Genomic DNA, 21,079 nt, shown 5'->3' on the forward strand with positions numbered 1-21,079 from the left:
TCTTTCTCCTGATAATTACATCCTCCTGAGTAGTCCCCGCCCAGAGGGGGACTATTTTACCTCTGGAATATTTTACCCAAGAGGATGCCATTGTCATTTAACCATACAGAAAAGCTGCAGGCCGTTGGGAAAAATTACAGCTGTAGTTTCGCCTTGCTTTCAGACATCCTCAGTACCAGCACAGCACGGCCATTTTGGTTGATGTCACAATGCCAGATTAGTCAATCGTGCGGACTATTGCCCCTGCAACTACTGGAAAGGCTGCTGCCCCTCTTCAGGAACCCTATGTGTGTCTGGTCTCTCAACAGACACCCATCCATTGTGGTTTCACCTATGGTACGGCTATCTGTTATCGCTGAGGCACGCAAGCCTCCCCACCAACGGCAGGTTCCATGTTTCATGGGGGAGGATCTAGGTGTTAGTGAAGCTATTACAGTGTAGTGGACAGCATTTATTTATTAGACACTGACTATACTGCATCGTTAGGAAGAAGGAGAGCATAAATGGTCGAGGTACATAAACAGGAAAGAGTGAACCTAATTTTTTCAAGCTTTACACAGTTTAGTTTTGAACAACTTGAACAGTGGCACTGATGATCATGATGTTGAGTCCTAAAACAAACACACTTGCTTGCATGCCCCCCCCCCCCCCCACATACACCTCAACTGATAAAGAAAGCTGCAAATTTTCTCCCTCCATATGTCCTCTGCCCAGTCCTGGGAAAAGCGAGGGGGGGGGGGAGAGAGAGAGAGAGAGAGAGAGAGAGAGAGAGAGAGAGAGAGAGAGAGAGAGAGAGAGAGAGAGAGGGGGAAGAGGCAATTTCATATTTGATCTTATCCAGTGTCTGTTGACATATTGGTGTTTGCAGTATTAACCGATGAACACTGAAGGGAAGAAAAGTTAAACTGCTACTAAATCATTCAAAGTTTCTTCTTCATATTTCATTCAAAGGAAGTCATAATTTATAGGTTATGCATCAGTTAATTACCCTTATTAGATCTCTAATATTATGTTACACACCAAATTAAGTAAAAAATCTTCTGATTTATACCGTACTGCTAATTACAAATTTATGAAAGTTTAGTACCCTAGGGTTAATATCATAGCCTCTCGTACTTGTTGCAGCTTATTATCGGCAACTTTGGCCTTAGTTATGAGCAAAGCAAAACTCAGATGGCGATTTGGGCCATCCTTGCCGCGCCTCTTTTGATGTCAGTTGACCTGCGCACTATTCGTCCTGAGTACAAAGCAATATTACAGAACAAGAAAATTATAGCTGTTGATCAAGATCCATTGGGCATACAAGGTCGAAGAATATACAAGGTAAGTTAATTCTGAATGAATATTTCTGTGTCCATTTTAATTGTTTTGCCAAGGTTATGTTTTATCATCTTGTTAATGGTGTGGTTCTTCTCCAATTATGTTTTATAGGTTGAAATGTTCAGTGTTAAATGGAACTTCCTGATTTTGTTTTCAGCGAGGTTCATATAATGGCAGATACTTTTCAAAGTGAATGAGTAGTGTCTGCTTTTATTGTAAGAAAGTTCCGGTAAAATGTAAATAATATAGGAGTAAGGGGCACTGCTGGTTGAATAGAAGTAGTGTTAAGTTGAGGACAGGTTTACTGAAAAGAATAAAAACTTGCTACCTTCTACTATTCAGTGAGTGGTCTCCTATACCCATAAATTATTTAGTATCTATTTTCAATATGTTCACACAGTAGTAATACCAGTTTTCAATTAATTATATATAAACTAATTATATCATGTGATGCGTCATGTTTTACATAAATAAATTCATTGCCCATTTCTACAAAGCATTGAAATAATGACAAAATCTACAATCAAAGTCCTTGTATCGATCAAAGAGAACAAATGTTAATTAAACATACAACTAGTTAAAATATTTTTCATCCTCAGGTCATAAAACTATGTTCCCCTGACACAGTATGCCTAGTCTATGTAGCATTTGTATTTTCATTTGTGAGTGTCTTTTTTCAGCCTGTGACATGAAAGAGCTGTGTACACATCATTTCATAGCTCATATTTCATTTTTGTTTCAGCACAATGGTATTGAGATATGGGCTCGGCCAATTACTCCAGTCTATCAAAATTATTTTTCATATGCTGTGGCTTTTCTTAACCGTAGGACTGATGGAACACCATCAGATGTTGCAGTTACCCTAAGAGAGCTGGGCCTCTCTTACCCTGGTGGATACACAGTTGAGGTAATTACTTGACCATTTAGAGCTGTCACTCCTTCCTCTCATCCTACAGAGCTTCATTCAAAGTCGCTTTTAAAGATAAAAACCACACCGTATTTACCCGAATCTAAGCCGCACTTTTTTTCCGGTTTTTGTAATCCAAAAAACCGCCTGCGGCTTAGAATCGAGTGCAAAGTAAGCGGAAGTTCTGAAAAATGTTGGTAGGTGCCGCCACAACTAACTTCTGCCGTTGAATATATGTAGCACTACACAGGCTTGCTTTGCAGGCACAAAGATAAATGCTGGTGCCAAAACCTCTGCGTCAGTAAATAAATTAAAAAAAAGGTGGAAGACAAGCTTTTTTCTCCGCCCCGAGTTTCAACCACTGCATTTTCATACATTATCCAACAAAGTAAATACAAATTCCGTATTGTTCATCTTCGAATGTAGCAGCATTTCATTGTACTATGAAAATCTGTCTGGCAAGACTGTTTGGTGTTTTTGTCAATATGGTCATCTCTACATTCTGAATTTTTTCCTACCTGTGAGAAGAGATGATTGCTAATAGGAACTTTTATGACTTGTGAATCACATGCAGTATTCTCTACACCATAAGAATAATACGACTATAAACATTTTGCCATGTATTCTTTCGTGTTTGCTGCTGTCTCATTTAAATCCTGTCTGCCTAATAAACTACGAAACTGGAGTGAGACAACAGCAAACGCGGAAGAATATATATATCATGTCATGTTTATATTCGTATTATTCTTATGCCTTATAGTGATACAGTCAGAAATGAAGCACGGCAATTTACTAGATTTTTAAATCTAAGATGACTCTAATTTCTGTGCAGAATGTAATGTACTAAAGAGGCGTCTGCAAAGATTTTCAAAAGGAGAAAAATTTTCGCTAAACTCTCGTTCAAAACATCTTCTATCATACGCAATCTATTATTTGGTTCTTGTTGATCATTATCAAAGAAAGCAGCAGTGTAAGTAACAACAAATAGCAGTCTCTTGCCATTGTTTCGCTAATGAGACAATTCCTCTCTTCTTTTTTTTTTTTTTTCATTGTAAGCGGCGGTAGCGCACACAAAAGCAAGCCATGCCGCGAGCGGCGACAGGCCGTAAACACTCATTATCAGAATACGACAAACAATGCATGACACAGTACAGTAATGCATTTTCAGCTTAGAGTGACATAAAAACCTATAACAAAGAGAACGGCACTTATGAGATCAAAGAAAAATAAGCAATCAATTCAAACCAGACGAAGCATGTGAAAAAGGAAGGGTACCCATATAAATACGGACGGAGCGCCCGACGCATAGCAATGGCTACCTGATAAAGCTTAACTGCTAAGCTTACGACAATGAACCAAACTACTGTAGCTGTATCGTCATTCATTCGACCTAAATTGTGTCTCATATTAAAATGGACCAACTTTGTTTCGATTTGGAGTTGCGGCCTAAAACTTTTCTATCCCCTTGAATTTCGAGTCTCAAATTTCAGGTGCGGCTTAGACTCGGGAATTTTTTTTTTTTTTTCGAGTCTCATTTTTCAGGTGCGGCTTAGATTCGAGTAAATACGGTAATTAATCATCACTCTATGACAAATACAATGGTTCATCTCATGTTGTCATGATCTGGGCACTGATGATCTCTTGGTTTAATATTCTAGACTAGCCATCTGTGTGTAATGTTTCACCTATAAATATGTACCTTTGTAAATTTGGCATTTGGAAGGAAAAATAATACTCTACATGAGTTTGCTCTGAAACAACGGTTACTTCAATGGCTGAATGTAAATTGTTTGATAATGAGTTTGTACAGCTTACTAGTATTGTTGTGTCAAGTGAAAATATCACCTCACTACCAAAGTCAAGAGAATCAAGCGTACATTTTTACTAAGTTTTGACAGTAGTGAGGGCACTCCTTTACTGTCATTCATGATTTTAAAAGTTACTACAAGAGCAGTTGGCGATGGAGTAATTTGTGACTGAAATGGCACTGTGCTTAAAAAAGCTAGTTGGGGGGGGGGGGGGGGGGGGTGTATTCCTGTGGTCTGCTGTAAATCCCAGTCTGATGAACACTGTTCTGAAATTCCCTCTTCTCATCTTTACCAAGTCTGAATTTATTCTCCTCTCTGATGGCCTTACCATCAACGGTACCTTAAAACTTGGTATCTTCCATTTTACAAAACTCCCTGTGTTCTGTAAACAGTGTCTCCAAACGTCTTGACTTGGAACAAAAGTACATCTGGACATGTTCATGAGAAATTTCCCTTCAAGTAATAGTCATGTGAGTCCACAAAGGTTCAGCAGTGGTAACTGATGACTGTAATAAGTTATCCACACATGTGTGACAGATTATGTTAGGTGGACATGCAGCTGAGAGGAGCAATGGTACAGGTTGTTCTCTGAATGACTTGCCACGTGTGGACAGACTTTGTCCTGTTGAAGTATGGCTTGTGCAGCTGTCTGAAGGAAGGGCAGTTCATTGGGCCCTAACTCTCCACTGATGTAGTGGTTGCTTTTAGATTACTTCCAGTATATTGTATCCAATGATGCCCCAAGCTATCGCACTTGCAGTTTGTCTGCTGTGACAATAGCATTCGGTGCGAGAATGTGACGTAATGGTAGCACCTGTCATAGCTGTAACTGTAGGACATATAAAAGCAGGAGTCATCTGAAATCAATACAATTTGCTACTCAGTATGCCAGCAATGGGGTTCACTTTGCCACCACATACTGAGGATTTTGTGGTTTCTGGATAATAGAAGCATGCATGCTACTAATTCAGATCACAACAGATTGCTTCTGTCTGTCTATGTAGATAGGTTCATATTCATTGCAATGCCCCGGCCCAGTCTAATCAAAGAAACAAGCAACGATTTTGTTGGAAGTGCTTCACAGATTAACAACTTTTGTTGCTTTCAGTTAAGCTTATAACTTTCAAAAAGTTGAATGCTTGTTAATGTCCAGCTCATTTCGAACTTTTCTGTATATCATTTGATGTGAGCCTATTTTGAGCTTTGGTGAAATTGTGCTGAATTCACCGAAACGAATATCTTTATCACAGTTAAATATTGATACAAGACTGAATGTAATGCAGTTTTCAGTATGTCTAAGGATGCCTCTATCTCACGATAAGTCATGCTGATCCTTCTCAATAGTGTTGGACAGAACACTTATTTTAGTCAACACATTAAATTCATCATTGATGGAAGTACAACCACAACAAAATTCTGCAGAGTAGGTGTAAATAGTCTTTTCTGTGAGTGATTGATTACCAAAAGTTGAACAAAGTAATGCATTTTTTGTGGAGTTTAGTGTTTACAAAAATGTTAGAAAATTGTAACTTTTACGAGATTAAAATGTTGCAGAATTTAGGCTTGGTGCCAGGCATTTTTCGAAAGCAGATAGCATGTTAAAGTTTTCCAATTACGTTAGTTAGCTCACTAAAGTTCTGTTGAGCAAAGCTCACTGACAGTTTTCTTACTTTGGTCTTCTTTTCTTCTGTTGTTTAGTTTATATCCTATGCTTCAAACTAATCTTTTTCAGTTTATTTACTTCTAAACATCAATTCTAAATTGATTACAGGACCTCTATGAAGATGTCAACTATGGCACTCTTGTGCCAAACACAAAGATTAAAGTGAAGGTGAACCCATCAGGTCAGTAATAACGGTGTGGTAAACATTTCACCTGAGCATTTGAGGGAAGGGATATGTATGTTGACACTTTTGTTGTTTATTACAGGTGTTGTGATTCTCCGAGCTGACGTCCAACCATCATTCGAACCATCTACGGCAAGACAATCCTTCATTCAGCAAAGGACACCCTATGATCCCTACAGTATCTTTCAACCGAGACCTAATAGTTTTATATAGTGTACATAAAAAGCCTATATAAGGCCAAGCCTGATGCGTTACAGTGAAAATGAAGTACAATAACGTTTATAAAAGAAAGGTCTTTGTGAATTATTATTTCCTCATTATGTGGCCAAAGTCTTTCTTTAAGTTCAGTATCATTTTTTGTACCCACAGCAAGGACTCAATGATAATGTGATAGGTTCCATGAATGAGTATTTTTTGTTATTTATTTGTAGTTTTAAATACTACCAAGTGTGTGTGCGCTCTTGGCTGCAATATAGACTACGTACAGAACATGCTACGTGATCATTCAAAATACGAAAAGAACGAAAAGAACATCATTTTATTTTTGGCACTTGATTGGAAATAAGATCTGTATCTCTACATAGAGGGTGACTTCCTACTGCTGTCTTTGCAGTAGTTCACCTAGTCTGTGGAGACATGTGAGCACTAAGATGTATCCAAAGCTCAAATGCTGAAGGAAGTTTGTATCTACTTGAATCAATGCTTTCAAGAAATGCAGTGCCACTGAATATTTCTCAAGTTATTAAAATGTGATATTTAATGTACAGTTCATTATATGGTGCAGCTCATTGATCATTTTACTGGCCATGATCACGTTCTTGCATATCTACTCAAGAAAAGATATTTCTTTGAGATTGAAAATATTTCTTCCATACTGTGAAAAGCTTCTGTATATGTTTAACTGTTCTGATTTATGTGGTATGTGACCTACTTGCCTGAAATTATCTATTAAACCATGTACAAAAACTTCAACAAATCCATGTATGTATAGTTTAGTAGGAAACCAAGATGTTTATTTTGTCTGTTTCTTTTAAATACTTTGTGCTTTATTTGTGAATCATGGAAGTTTTTTTGCTAATTAATGGTAGAATTATTTGCAATGTAAAATGAAAAGTATTTCATGTTTCATAGCAGGTGTTTCCTTTCTGTACTCATGAATGTCTTTTCGTAGCTACTTTCAATGATTGTGATAAATATGCTTCAGTCATTTATACTGTGGCCAATAAAACATTCCAACTTTGTATATCTATATCTTCTTTTTTGCAGTAGTTGTATAGAAATATTATTTAATGTAGTATATTGTAATTAGTATTGCAGTTGTGTTGTATCTTTACACATTTTATTTAGATGAACAGTGAATAAGGAAAACTTGTTTGTGATTAATACAGTAAGGAAAGTTCTGGTGGAATGTAAATATGTTACTCCTAAAGGAGACCACTTGCTGAATAGCAGAAGCATCGAGTGATCAACAGGCACACAAAAAAGAATGAAAACTTTTCCAGCTTTTGGAGGAAATCCTTAATGAGCTGGAGTACAAAAAACTAACTCTCCCTCCTCTCTCTCTCTCTCTCTCTCTCTCTCTCTCTCTCTCTCTCTCCCTCTCTCCCCTTCTCTCTCTGTTGGGTGGACACACAGTGCTGGGATTGAAATTTGGTAGGCAGGTGTGGGTAAGCAGCTGTGTCAAGTGGTGTGGTAAAGGAAGAAAGATGGGGGAAGCAGGCGGAGGGGCTGGGGATGGGTAGCTGGGGCTTGGAGGGAGGCAGCAGATGTGCAGGGGTTAAGACTGCAGGGGAAGGGGGGGGGGGGGTGAGGGGTGACAGGACAGAGAGAGAGGAATCTATGGGCTGGGGGAGGGGGGGTTATGGGAACAGTGGTTTAGCTGAGGGACTCCAGATAAGAAAATATGTATCTGACACAGCTTGTTTGGTTCATTGTTGTGACTGTAGCATTTTTACACATGCTGTCTTGTTATGATTAGTAAACTGTGTACTCTGGTCTGAAGATGGTCATTATGGGTTGATATTAACAAGCTGATGTGCAAAAAAACATTTTTGTGATCCGAAACTGGAATAAAAATATATAAATAGCTTCTTGGATCACTGCTGCGGCTGTTTTTCAACTCTTTACTTCAGGTGATCGTTGGGATGATCCCTGCAACTGAACCAGAAGACTGAGCTAACATTTTGTATAAAATGATTTCCATATTGATGGGTCATTAACATTCCTTCCTTCCTTGCCAGCTTGTACCAATGTTGCCCAAATATTATTTATTACCTTCTCTTCTGTCTTCACTTCATAGACCTTTCATTGCACAGTAAAAATTATAAACAGCTACACAATTATACAACTAAAGTGAGGATTTACTCGAACAAGCATGCCACAAATTCGTAGGAAAGGACAGTACCGACTAATGTCTAACTCAGCACTTCTAACACAGAAAAAGATGACACAGCATACACGCACATACTAATATAGAACCAGCAGTCAGCCAATCTACTATTAGCATGCACCAGTAGCAAAGAGTTGGGACCTTCTTGATTACAGTATCAGATGTGACAAATAAATCACACATTAACATGTTTTACATGGCAGGAGTGCTTAAATTGCCATGACCCTGCCACCTGAATAAGATCAATGTGCATGAGCTCTAGCAGGATGTCTCAGTCATTCTTGGGCTGGGACACTGAATCCCTTCACCCTGGGAGTGACATGTAAAGGCAGTATGGCTGCCTTTGTGTCACCTCTTCTGTAAATGTCAGAAGTAGGGAAACTGTCTTGAAGCCATTGACAGACCCACGAGATAGGTGTATACTCCATGGTGAGTATTGGGACATGGCAATGTCAAATTTGAGAGGTGTTTGCTAGTTGCATATTTTTGTATGCAACTCAACTATACTACCACAGAGGGTGCTGACGGCATTTAAGATGGCCATTGCCCTTGATAGAAGGTAAATTTTCTGCAGCTGGGGCTGAAAATCCTGTCAGCTTCATATTTGTACTAGAGATCTGCTTCTCAGTGTGTATCATCTGTTCAAGCCTATTACATATGCTATACAGTGAAAGCCTGTTTTGCTATTTGGGAATCATTACATTGGGGAGATATCACCATTTTTGTAAGTAAATGCGATTGGCTGCTTGGCACTGTCAGTCTTTCAATGGGTTACAGTTGCTTGTACATTCCACTGTGAGGCATCAGCTGCAGCCAGAGTTTCCAAGGAGTGTAGACACCCAGGCACGGAGCTAATTGCAGTTCCTCTTTCAGGGTCTGAAAAGTTCTTTTCACACTTAGGAGACCACTAAAATGAATGCCTTTGTATCTAAGGTGACTTAAGGGTTACATTATTTTAGCTACCTGTGGAATTAATTTCGCATAGTAATTTACTTTTCTGAAAGATATCTGATCATCTGTGAAATTTCTTGGGAGCGCCATGGTGTCAATAATGGCTAAGTGGCACACAGTGCCTGCCCTGCTAACAATGTGTCGTAAATATTCCATATTTTCCTGAAAGATATCCATTTTTGCACATTGCACTTCATGCAAAATCCATATAGGTTCTAGAACACTAAATTAATGTTTTTAGATGTTTCTGTTGCTTGTAGTCTGTCCAGTTACAATGTTGTCATCTGGATAGTTTGTGTGAAATGTGCCATATGCCAGCTGCTCTCAACATTGTCTGGTAACAGTTCAGGGCCCTACTGATTAAGATCAGTGTCTTACAGTTGTTTGTGTTGCAAATGAAGGTTGTTCTTGTTATTAAGTAAATGGTTCTAAATAATTTAGTGTATTGTATAAAGTAGCCAATTTCGAAAGCAGGATGTTCATATTTTATGTACTAATAAAAGGTCACAAAGTGCATATGACACATAAAATGAGCATAGTAAGATAATCAGCATCCAAGGACTGGTAACAGGCTACATTTGAAAAGAACGCTTTGTCCTTTGTAATCCGAACAGAATAAATAGAACTCACCGAGAAATGGATAAGAATTGAGAGAAAATGAGATATAAATTAGAAGAACTGGAATACTTGATGAAAGTGTTAAAGCCCACAAACTGAAATCCAATTCCTGAATATTTGATGCTGTGTTACCAGTGAATAACATGTGTATATAAACAATACTGCATTTTGATTTTAATTTACAGTGGTCTGCTTTCCTCAACAAGTTTTTTTCTTAGTTTCACTTTTATACTAAAAATGGTTTTCAGACTATTACACCCATTGCCAGGAAGTACACATGTTATAATTCTGTGCAAAGAGTAAACAACTGTATACTACATAATTAAGTATCTTTGATCTACTGCTGTAAATAACAGAATTAATATAAGGGGAAAAGTCTTAAGTACCGATAAACCATGAAACAAAATTTTTGTCTACTTTCCAGTTTCAGAAGACTAAGATTTAAATAAAAAATTTTATGTGTAGGAACATACGAATAGATTCTGTGTGAAAATTTTGTTTAGTTTCATTTGAGTTGTTTCAATAAACTTGCTAATGCAAAATGTTTCTGCAAACCTACAAAGGCAGTGAAATGTTGTTGCTGCCAACAAAGTAAAAATATCCATTTCATCTTTTTCAGGTAACACTTTATTTTATTGCAATGTATTACATGTTGGGTCATGTTCTTAACTTTCATATTCATTGAATTTCTACCAATGACAACATTGTCTTGCAAGATGGACTTCTGTTAAGTTTTTTAAGCATTTTAAGGATAATGAAAAATGGAATGGTGGAGGGTGTGTGTGTGTGTGTGTGTGTAGGCATGTAATTAAAGAAAGAATTTCTCTCCAAAACTATCTTCTATAGAGACAACATCTTTGTTCAGTAACTTTTCTGTAAAGTACCTGTCAGTGATCCCTATTCTAGCTGGAGAAAGGACTTTGACCTTGGAGCAGGAACCTCCCATACACTTTCAGATTTTTTCCGTCTGTATCAAACACCATATTGCAGTTGTGCAAAAAATTTGTCATCCGCCATGTTGTAATTTTGCAAAAAAATTTGACCAGTCTGTGCATGACTTAGGATTATTTATGTTTATAGACCTTTTGTGATTGACTGTAACAATGTCTCAGCCAGGAAACTGTTCAGTGAACAAAAGACTGCAATTTTTAGGTAACTTACACATAACCATAATAATTCCTTAGTTTACATAAACTTACAATTTTATAACAAACTTCATGCTTTTGTTGTTGCAAATGGTACCAAAAGATTATGACTAACTTATTAAATTAAAATAGTGAAGGCACAACTAGTATATTTACTCTGCAAGAAACTGTTAAGTGTTTGCTATGCTATTCGTGTTAGTTTATATATGTCTCTGTCATGAAAATAGACTATATGTGGTACTCAGAAGGCAGATTTTCTTGCTTAAAGCTTGACATTTAATACTCATTTGAAAAAAATACATTGTCACATTTGCAGTACATGTCTATCAAACAGGTGTCAACACAAAAATGGTAGCAGTGCATAATTTCAGATGCGAAGTGTGTAAAACTATAGTTTGCTTTACATTCAGAAGTAGGAGTCCCTGTACATGTTCATACTCGTACAATTTCCTACCTAAGAAGTACTTGCATAGTTCATTCAAAATTTTCAGCATCAGTAGCGGCATGCCTGACCAAACAATGTCAACCTTGTTCAGGAGCTATTTGCACAGCTTGAGACACATTATCAAACATAATAATGTACTTATTGATTTCTACTACATCACACAATGTTTTGCACAACAATGAAAAGAGTGTATGAAGCATAAGGGGAATAAATTAGAATAAATTTTCTCATCAGTGTGTCAGTGCTTAGATCGCACTAGAGTTCTCAAATGATATAGCAGAACAGTCACCATTTTTTGCACTAGCTTGATTATGGTCTCTGAATCTGGAACATCTGGTGAAATAGACACATATGGGTCCAGACTGGAAAGTATTTTGTTTTGTACTTTAGTAATTTCTTACACTAAAAAAGTCAGACACAAAGTACAAGTATTTCACAGCTTCAGTAACAAGAAGTTGTTAAAAATCACAAGAGCTACAAAATCATCTTACTCATGTACCCCAGATTATTTATTAAGTAATATTTCTGTAAAAATTAAAATTGTTATACCCTGTTTAAAATGATAAACAATTCAATAACCAGAGGAGTTTTCCATGTGTATTAAAGACATAAAAGTGTGGTTTCAGTTGCCTGAGACTTCAGTTTTGTGTGCGAGTTGCATTTGTGTGTGTGTGTGTGTGTGTGTGTGTGTGTGTGTGTGTTGTGTGTCGTCTATTGTTGACGAAGGCCTTACTGGCCGAAAACTTTAATTGTGGGAGTCTCTATCTGCGACTCAGCGTATCCAATATATGGTGAGTATCAACTTTCTTTTCATAATATTGTTGTAAACAATTGTCATCCTATATCTGTACTCCCAGCTGTATCTGAGATAATTGATAATCATCTAAAGTCAAATTACAGAATTTCTCAATAATTTGTAATAATTGACCAAACACCAATTTTAATTTAGTTAAAACAGAACTGATAATGAAGCAGATTTCAGTTTCACGGACCAATTTCTTTAATCCTTCAATCAAAAGAATTTTCTTCTGGACATTTTATTGGCTTAAATAAGGCTTTTAATGTCAATAAATATTCATGAGCAGCTTCAGAACCTAGAATCAGACAGTACAGGAGATACAGAATTCAGTTATTTCAGATATACATCATTAAACAAACGCAATCACAACTGAAGGACCTGGAAAAAAAATTATTCTGGCAAGCTGTGGAGTCCCACAAGGGTCAGTGCTGGAACTTTTCTTTTTTCTGTTATTATTATTATTTATGTTGACCCTCCATTTAGCTTCCCCATGTTTTTTGCAGATGATACAAATTTGCTTTTCCAGTCTGACACAGCTCTGCACTTGTATCAGAAGGAAAATTCACTTGAGGAAACTACTGAATTATGAAGATGAATCGTCAGAAGGCAAAAATGTAGTACTACTGCCAGGCACACATAAGAGTCTAAGAAACTATCAGGGTTTCCAGAACTATTAGTACCTTCCCTGGAGAGTGAAGGGGGAGCCATCAGAGACAGTTTGAGGTAGAAGACAGTGCACACCAGTGTAAGCTTCATTACAGAAATGATAGTAGAAGAGTGTGAAAACTGAAGATTAACTAAGAAGAAGAGAGAATGGTGCAGTGAAGAACTAGGAAGAAAATAAGGTGAGGGACAAAACAAAGAGAAGGCGAGGGAGAAGAGAGCAGAAGAAAACAAACTGTAAATCAATCCAGAAAATAACTGAGTAAACAAATAAAAAATAAATTATAATGTGGCCATGGAAATTCTGGTATGGAATAACAACAATGTGGAAAGGGTAGATTGCTAATCACCGTTCATTGAGTCACATACAGGAAGTGAGAAAGACTGCTAAAATTTTCAAGGTTTGGACAAAGTCCTCTTTCTGCAGTAGAAAACACGCACACGCTCGCAAGTGCGCACGCACCCACACACACACAAAAAGCACAACTCAACGTGTGGCCACTGTCTTTTTTTCTACTGCCAAAGGAGGACTATGTCCAAAAATCTGTGACCCAATGCCTCCTTTGTATGGTGAGGTGAAGGTTAAGTCAAGGAGGCTGTCAGGGCACAAGGCTATCTGAAGGGCACATCCCCAGTTTCAACATTCAGAGAAACTAGTATCAGGCAAAAGAATCCATCCAAATGATCTGTGTTATGTATCAGTTTAATTCTTTATTCACTATTGACTGCACTTCCAGCAGAATGGGGTTAGACAATAAATAAAATTTTATACAGAGAAGTCATTACAGTTTAATTCCACTTCTTTTAAAATATTCCTAAAAACTAATGTCAATAATATTTATTTCAAATAGTTCTGCTTTCTTGTAAAATGGGTGTTTCAGTAATCAGTCATAAATCTTAAATTTGAAAATGTTACATGACCAGCACTGAGCAGATATTGAAAGTTTATTAAAAAGTTTGAAGCATGTTATTTTATGTGATTAGCACTCTTTATCAGCCTATGTCTCAGTAGTCCAGTTTGTGTCTAGTGCTGTGAGGGTGTACGTTTTCCCTGGTGTTGAACTCATTTGCATTACTTTTGATGTAAATTAGTGCTCTAGTTAACCCAAAATTAGTTCCTGTGTTTTATCAAGATTACAAATGAGTTCAGTGGAAGAACACTAGTTCATTGCTAGTTCTAATTTTTCTTATGTAGCCTGATTCAATTCAGTATTGTCATGGTATGTACTGAGCAGTGTATGTTATCTGTGTAGCACATGATTGAATTAGCTCCTGCATGGCAAGGTTAGTTATTATTGCACTGATGAGTCTGCAGCACTCCAATATGAATTTCCTTCAACAAAGAGTATTTATTTTTAAGTGAGACATCTAAAAATGAATTGTGCTTGCCATAAAATTCCAATTTTGCAAGTGGGATATTGAAGAAAATGCAAAATTTTCTGAGATCACAAACCAGAAGATACAGTAGGAGTAGTAGTATTTTTTGTGTGTGAATCGCAGAATGCTTGTTTGAGAGGAGCTCATGCTCTTCAAAATAATTATTTAGCTAATTGTACATTAGAGACTCAAAAACTTTTGAAGAAACCTGGGACAACAGAAATTGGTCTGTAATTTGAGGCCAGATGCTTAACTCCCTTTTCAAAGATTGGTACCACTTTAGCTGGTGTGAGATTTAAGAGAAAACTCTGGATCCTAAACAGGTGTTAAAAATGAAAGAATGAAGTTGACAAAATAAATGTATTGTTTCAAAAATGCCCTTCCCAGTTTGAGTATGAAGTCTGAGCTTATATAACCTAACCTCCTCCTCCTCCTTCTTCTTCTTCTTCTTCTTCTTCTCCTCCTTCTCCTTCTCCTTTTGCTAGCGCCTTTGTCCTGCATCTTTGCACAGGGTCGGCATTGTTAAATTGGATATGGCATGGTTGATTTTAAGGGGTGCCCGGATGCCCTTCCTGCCACCACCCCGTACCCCCCGGGAAAGAATGAGTGTACCCCAGATGTCTGGGTCTAGTGTAAACCATGAAATAGTCTGAATGTGTTTCCAATGCCTGCGAAGCATGTAACTGTGTCAAGACATGGGGACCAGTCTGGTTTTCACCTAGTGGGATGGGGAAAACTGCCTAAAAACCACACCCAGGCTAGCTGGCACACAGGCCCTCGTCATTAATCTGGCAGGCAGACTCGATCCAGGGGCCAGCGCACCTACCCGAGTCCAGGAAGCAGCGCATTAGCGCTCTCGGCTAACCCTACAGGTATACGAGGGCAGTTCAATAAGTAATGCAACACATTTTTTTTCTCGGCCAATTTTGGTTGAAAAAACCGGAAATTTCTTGTGGAATATTTTCAAACATTCCCGCTTCGTCTCGTATAGTTTCATTGACTTCCGACAGGTGGCAGCACTGTACGGAGCTGTTAAAATGGCGTCTGTAACGGATGTGCGTTGCAAACAACGGGCAGTGATTGAGTTTCTTTTGGCGGAAAACCAGGGCATCTCAGATATTCATAGGCACTTGCAGAATGCCTACGGTGATCTGGCAGTGGACAAAAGCACGGTGAGTCATTGGGCAAAGCGTGTGTCATCATCGCCACAAGGTCAAGCAAGACTGTCTGATCTCCCGCGTGCGGGCCGGCCGTGCACAGCTGTGACTCCTGCAATGGCGGAGCGTGCGAACACACTCGTTCGAGATGATCGACGGATCACCATCAAACAACTCAGTGCTCAACTTGACATCTCTGTTGGTAGTGCTGTCACAATTGTTCACCAGTTGGGATATTCAAAGGTTTGTTCCCGCTGGGTCCCTCGTTGTCTAACCGAACACCATAAAGAGCAAAGGAGAACCATCTGTGCGGAATTGCTTGCTCGTCCTGTGGCTGAGGGTGACAATTTCTTATCAAAGATTGTTACAGGCGATGAAACATGGGTTCATCACTTCGAACCTGAAACAAAACGGCAATCAATGGAGTGGCACCACACCCACTCCCCTACCAAGAAAAAGTTTAAAGCCATACCCTCAGCCGGTAAAGTCATGGTTACAGTCTTCTGGGACGCTGAAGGGGTTATTCTGTTCGATGTCCTTCCCCATGGTCAAACGATCAACTCTGAAGTGTATTGTGCTACTCTTCAGAAATTGAAGAAACGACTTCAGCGTGTTCGTAGGCACAAAAATCTAAACGAACTTCTCCTTCTTCATGACAACGCAAGATCTCACACAAGTCTTTGCACCTGAGAGGAGCTCACAAAACTTCAGTGGACTGTTCTTCCTCATGCACCCTACAGCCCCGATCTCGCACCGTTGGATTTCCATATGTTTGGCCCAATGAAGGACGCAATCCGTGGGAGGCACTACGCGGATGATGAAGAAGTTATTGATGCAGTACGACGTTGGCTCCGACATCGACCAGTGGAATGGTACCATGCAGGCATACAGGCCCTCATTTCAAGGTGGCGTAAGGCCGTAGCATTGAATGGAGATTACGTTGAAAAATAGTATTGTGTAGCTAAAAGATTGGGGAATAACCTGATGTATTTCAATGCTGAATAAAACAACCCCTGTTTCAGAAAAAAAATGTGTCGCATTGCTTATTGAACTGCCCTCGTATATAATCTAATCTGTCAATAAAGAAATTAATATATTCATCTTTCTGCTCTCTTAGCAATGTAACCCTAACTTGCTGTTGATTGTTGTGTCTAACTTATAACATTGTTCACAGTAGAATGTTAAAAAAGTGGTTCATGATCTGACAGAGGTCCACCCGCAAGTCTGACATCATACATACCTCTTGGAAAATTAACTACGTTATTATCCAAGAAAGTGTTATTTTTTGTGGGGCTGAAGCTTGTACAGTGGAAATTCAGTGATCTTAAGATATTACAAAACGTTCTTTTAACTTGGGTGCCTCAGCGATACAGATAGCCGTACCGTAGGTGCAACCACAACGGAGGGGTATCGGTTGAGAGGCCAGACAAACGTGTGGTTCCTGAAGAGGGGCAGCAGCCTTTTCAGTAGTTGCAGGGGCAACAGTCTGGATGACTGACTGATCTGGCCTTGTAACACTAACCAAAACGGCCTTGCTGTGCTGGTACTGTGAACAGCTGAAAGCAAGGGAAACTATGGCCATAATTTTTCCCGAGGGCATGCAGCTTTACTGGATGGTTAAATGATGATGGCATCCTCTTGGGTAAAACATTCCGGAGGTAAAATAGTCCCCCATTCGGATCTCCGGGCGGGGACTACTCGAGAGGATGACGATATCAGGAGAAATAAAACTGCCATTCTAAGGATCAGAGCGTGGAATGTCAGACCCCTTAATCGGGCAGGTAGGTTAGAAAATTTAAAAAGGGAAATGGATAGGTTAAAGTTAGATATAGTGGGAATTAGTGAAGTTCGGTGGCAGGAGGAACAAGACATTTGGTCAGGTGAATACAGTGTTATAAACACAAAATCAAATAGGGGTAATGCAGGAGTAGGTTTAATAATGAATAGGAAAATAGGAATGCGGGTAAGCTACTACAAACAGCATAGTTAACGCATTATTGTGGCCAAGATAGATACGAAGCCCACGCCTATCACAGTGGTACAAGTTTATATGCCAACTAGCTCTGTAGATGATGAATAAATTGAAGAAATGTATGATGAAATAAAAGAAATTATTCAGATAGTGAAGGGAGATGAAAATTTAATAGTCATGGGTGACTGGAATTCGTCGGTAGGAAAAGGCAGAGAAGGAAACATAGTAGGTGAATATGGATTGGGGGTAAGAAACGAAAGAGGAAGCCACCTGGTAGAATTTTGTACAGAGCACAACCTAATCATAGCTAACACTTGGTTCAAGAATCATAAAAGAAGATTGTATACGTGGAAGAAGCCTGGAGATATTGGCAGGTTTCAGATAGATTATATAATGGTACGACAGAGATTTAGGAACTAGGTTTCAAATTGTAAGACATTTCCAGGGGCAGATGTGGACTCTGACCACAATCTATTGGTTATGAACTGTATATTAAAACTGAAGAAACTGCAAAAAGGCGGGAATTTAAGGAGATGGGACATGGATAAACTGAAAGAACCAGAGGTTGTACAAAGTTTCAGGGAGAGCATAAGGGAACAATTGACAGGAATGGGGGAAAGAAATACAGCAGAAGAAGAATGGGTAGCTTTGAGGGAGGAAGTGGTGAAGGCAGCAGAGGAGCAAGTAGGTAAAAAGACAAGGGCTAGTAGAAATCCTTGGGTAACAGAAGAAATATTGAATTTAATTGATGAAAGGAGAAAATGTAAAAATGCAGTAAACGGAGCGGGCAAAAGGGAATACAAACGTCTCAAAAATGAGATCGACAGGAAGTGCAAAATGGCTAAGCAGGGATGGCTAGAGAACAAATGTAAGGATGTAGAGGCTTATCTCACTAGGGGTAAGATAGATACTGCCTACAGGAAAATTAAAAGAGGCCATTGGAGAAAAGAGAGCCACTTGTATGAATATCAAGAGCTCAGACGGAAACCCAATTCTAAGCAAAGAAGGGAAATCAGAAAGGTGGAAGGAGTATATAGAGGGTCTATACAAGGGCGATGTTCTTGAGGGCAATATTATGGAAATGGAGGGGGATGTAGATGAAGATGAAATGGGAGATATGATACTGTGTTAAGAGTTTGACAGAGCACTGAAAGACCTGAATCGCAACAAAGCTCCGGGAGTAGACCACATTCCATTAGAACTACTGACGGCCTTGGGAGAGCCAGTCCCGACAAAACTCTACCATCTGGTGAGCAAGATGTATGAGACAGGTGAAATACCCCCAGACTTCAAGAAGAATATAATAATTCCAATCCCAAAGAAAGCAGGTGTTGACAGATGTCAAAATTACCGAACTATCAGTTTAATAAGTCACAGCTGCAAAATACTAACACAAATTCTTTACAGACAAATGGAAAAACTAGTAGAAGTCGACCTCGGGGAAGATCAGTTTGGATTCCGTAGAAATATTGGAACACGTGAGGCAATACTGACCCTACAACTTATCTTAGAAGCTAGATTAAGGAAAGGCAAACCTACATTCCTAGCATTTGTAGACTTAGAGAAAGCTTTTGACAATGTGGACTGGAATACTCTCTTTCAAATTCTGAAGGTGGCAGGGGTAAAATGCAGGGAGCGAAAAGCTATTTACAATTTGTACAGAAACCAGATGGCAGTTATAAGAGTCGAGGGACATCAGAGGAAAGCAGTGGTTGGGAAGGGTGTGAGACAGGGTTGTAGCCTCTCCCCAATGTTGTTCAATCTGTATATTGAGCAAGCAGTAAAGGAAACAAAGAAAAATTTGGAGTAGGTATTAAAATTCATGGAGAAGAAATAAAAACTTTGAGGTTCGCCGATGACATTGTAATTCTGTCAGAGACAGCAAAAGACTTGGAAGAGCAGTTGAACGGAGTGGATAGTGTCTTGAAAGGAGGCTATAAGATGAACATCAACAAAAGCAAAACGAGGATAATGGAATGTAGCCGAATTAAGTCAAGTGATGCTGAGGGAATAGATTAGGAAAGGAGTTCTGCTATTTGGGGAGCAAAATAACTGATGATGGTTGAAGTAGAGAGGATATAAAATGTAGACTGGCAATGGCAAGGAAAGCATTTCTGAAGAAGAGAAATTTGTTAACATCGAGTATAGGTTTAAGTGTCTGGAAGTCGTTTCTGAAAGTATATGTATGGAGTGTGGCCATGTATGAAAGTGAAACATGGACGATAAATAGTTTGGACAAGAAGAGAATAGAAGCTTTCAAAATGTGGTGCTACAGAAGAATGCTGAAGATTAGATGGGTAGATCACATAACTAATGAGGAAGTACTGAGTAGGATTGGGGAGAAGAGAAGTTTGTGGCACAACTTGACTAGAAGAAGCGATCGGTTGGTAGGACATGTTCTGAGGCATAAAGGGATCACTAGTTTAGTATTGGAGGGCAGCATGGAGGGTAAAAATCATAGAGGGAGACTAAGGGATGAATACACTAAGCAGATTCAGAAGGATGTAGGTTGCAGTAGGTACTGGGAGATGAAGAAGCTTACACAGGATAGAGTAGCATGGAGAGCTGCATCAAACCAGTCTCAGGACTGAAGACCACAACAACACAACATGTTCATTAACATTAGCCATTTCAATACTGAAATTGTGTTTTAGATTTTAATATGTTCCTCATAAATAGTTCAAATATTTCCTAAAAAAAATCTGTGTAAGTCTCAACCTGGAGATCTATGGAACCTACCAATTACGGTATTCTCTGCACTCAGTCTTGTACAACTAAATTCTCCATCCATTTCTGTGCAGTAAAAGCTAACAGCTGTCATGCAACTTAGAAAATATTACTGTATCTCTAACAATATTATGGAAGGGAAATTTGGTACTCAGTATATAGCGGAGATGCTTAGTCACAGATAGGCACAACAAAAAGACTCTCACAAATAAAGCTTTTGGCCAGTAAGACCTTCGTCAACAATAGATCACACACACGCACACTTATGCAAATGCAATGCAACTAACACATACGTGTGTGTGTGTGTGTGTGTGTGTGTGTGTGTGTGTGTGTGTGTGGGCACGTGCGCGCGCGTGTGTGTCTATTGTTGACGAAAGCCTTAATGGCCGAAAGCTTTACTTGTGACAGGCTTTTTGTTGTGCCTATGTGCAACTCAGCGTCTCCGCTATATGGTGAGTGACAAATTTCCTTTTCGTAATATTGTTACTTCCACCCTTGAGTTTTCATTGTATTTCTAACAAGTATTATAGCATCTCCATTCTTGCTTTCATTTCTGCACATAATGTCTGCAACAGAATACCCTTGAGAAACGAAATATTCTATCTGTCTGTCTGTCAGCCATCGTTATGACAATATATACATCATCAACATTTTCAGCATTGCAAAAATGTTCTAATATTTTCTTCCTAATGCAGAGATTGTATGTTTGCTTTATAGTAAGAGATTTATGTTAGTTGTTTATTGTCTGTAAATGCTTTCCCATTCAAGTGTTGCTTTTAGCACACAGCACAATGTGAAAGCTGTATTACCTTTGTAGTCATTGACATTCATCCTAGAAAGTTATTTATATTTCTGTTATTATTCAAATCACTGCAGTCATAGATTACTTTCACTCTACTACACTCCCTTTTTACCCTTCTGTTCATTAATGTCTTTTTGCTGTACCGTAGGTTT

The 21,079-nt window shown here is 38.7% G+C and overlaps 1 protein-coding gene across 3 annotated transcripts in view; it reads left to right on the plus strand.

The window, feature by feature from the left end:
- LOC124804719 (alpha-N-acetylgalactosaminidase) overlaps window positions 1-7,125 on the plus strand; it is an 86,364-nt gene extending 79,239 nt beyond the window's left edge. For all 3 annotated transcript variants that reach the window (XM_047264993.1, XM_047264995.1, XM_047264992.1), the window contains 4 exons: window positions 1,126-1,323; window positions 2,063-2,227; window positions 5,807-5,879; window positions 5,965-7,125. In XM_047264993.1, coding sequence (XP_047120949.1) covers window positions 1,126-1,323; window positions 2,063-2,227; window positions 5,807-5,879; window positions 5,965-6,095 — 567 coding nt within the window. In that variant the 3' untranslated portion in view covers window positions 6,096-7,125. The remainder of the gene's footprint in view (window positions 1-1,125; window positions 1,324-2,062; window positions 2,228-5,806; window positions 5,880-5,964) is intronic.
- The last annotated feature ends 13,954 nt before the right edge of the window (window positions 7,126-21,079 follow it).

This window comes from Schistocerca piceifrons, chromosome 7 (genome assembly GCF_021461385.2).
Source record: "Schistocerca piceifrons isolate TAMUIC-IGC-003096 chromosome 7, iqSchPice1.1, whole genome shotgun sequence".
In the NCBI taxonomy this organism is placed as follows: domain Eukaryota; kingdom Metazoa; phylum Arthropoda; class Insecta; order Orthoptera; family Acrididae; genus Schistocerca; species Schistocerca piceifrons.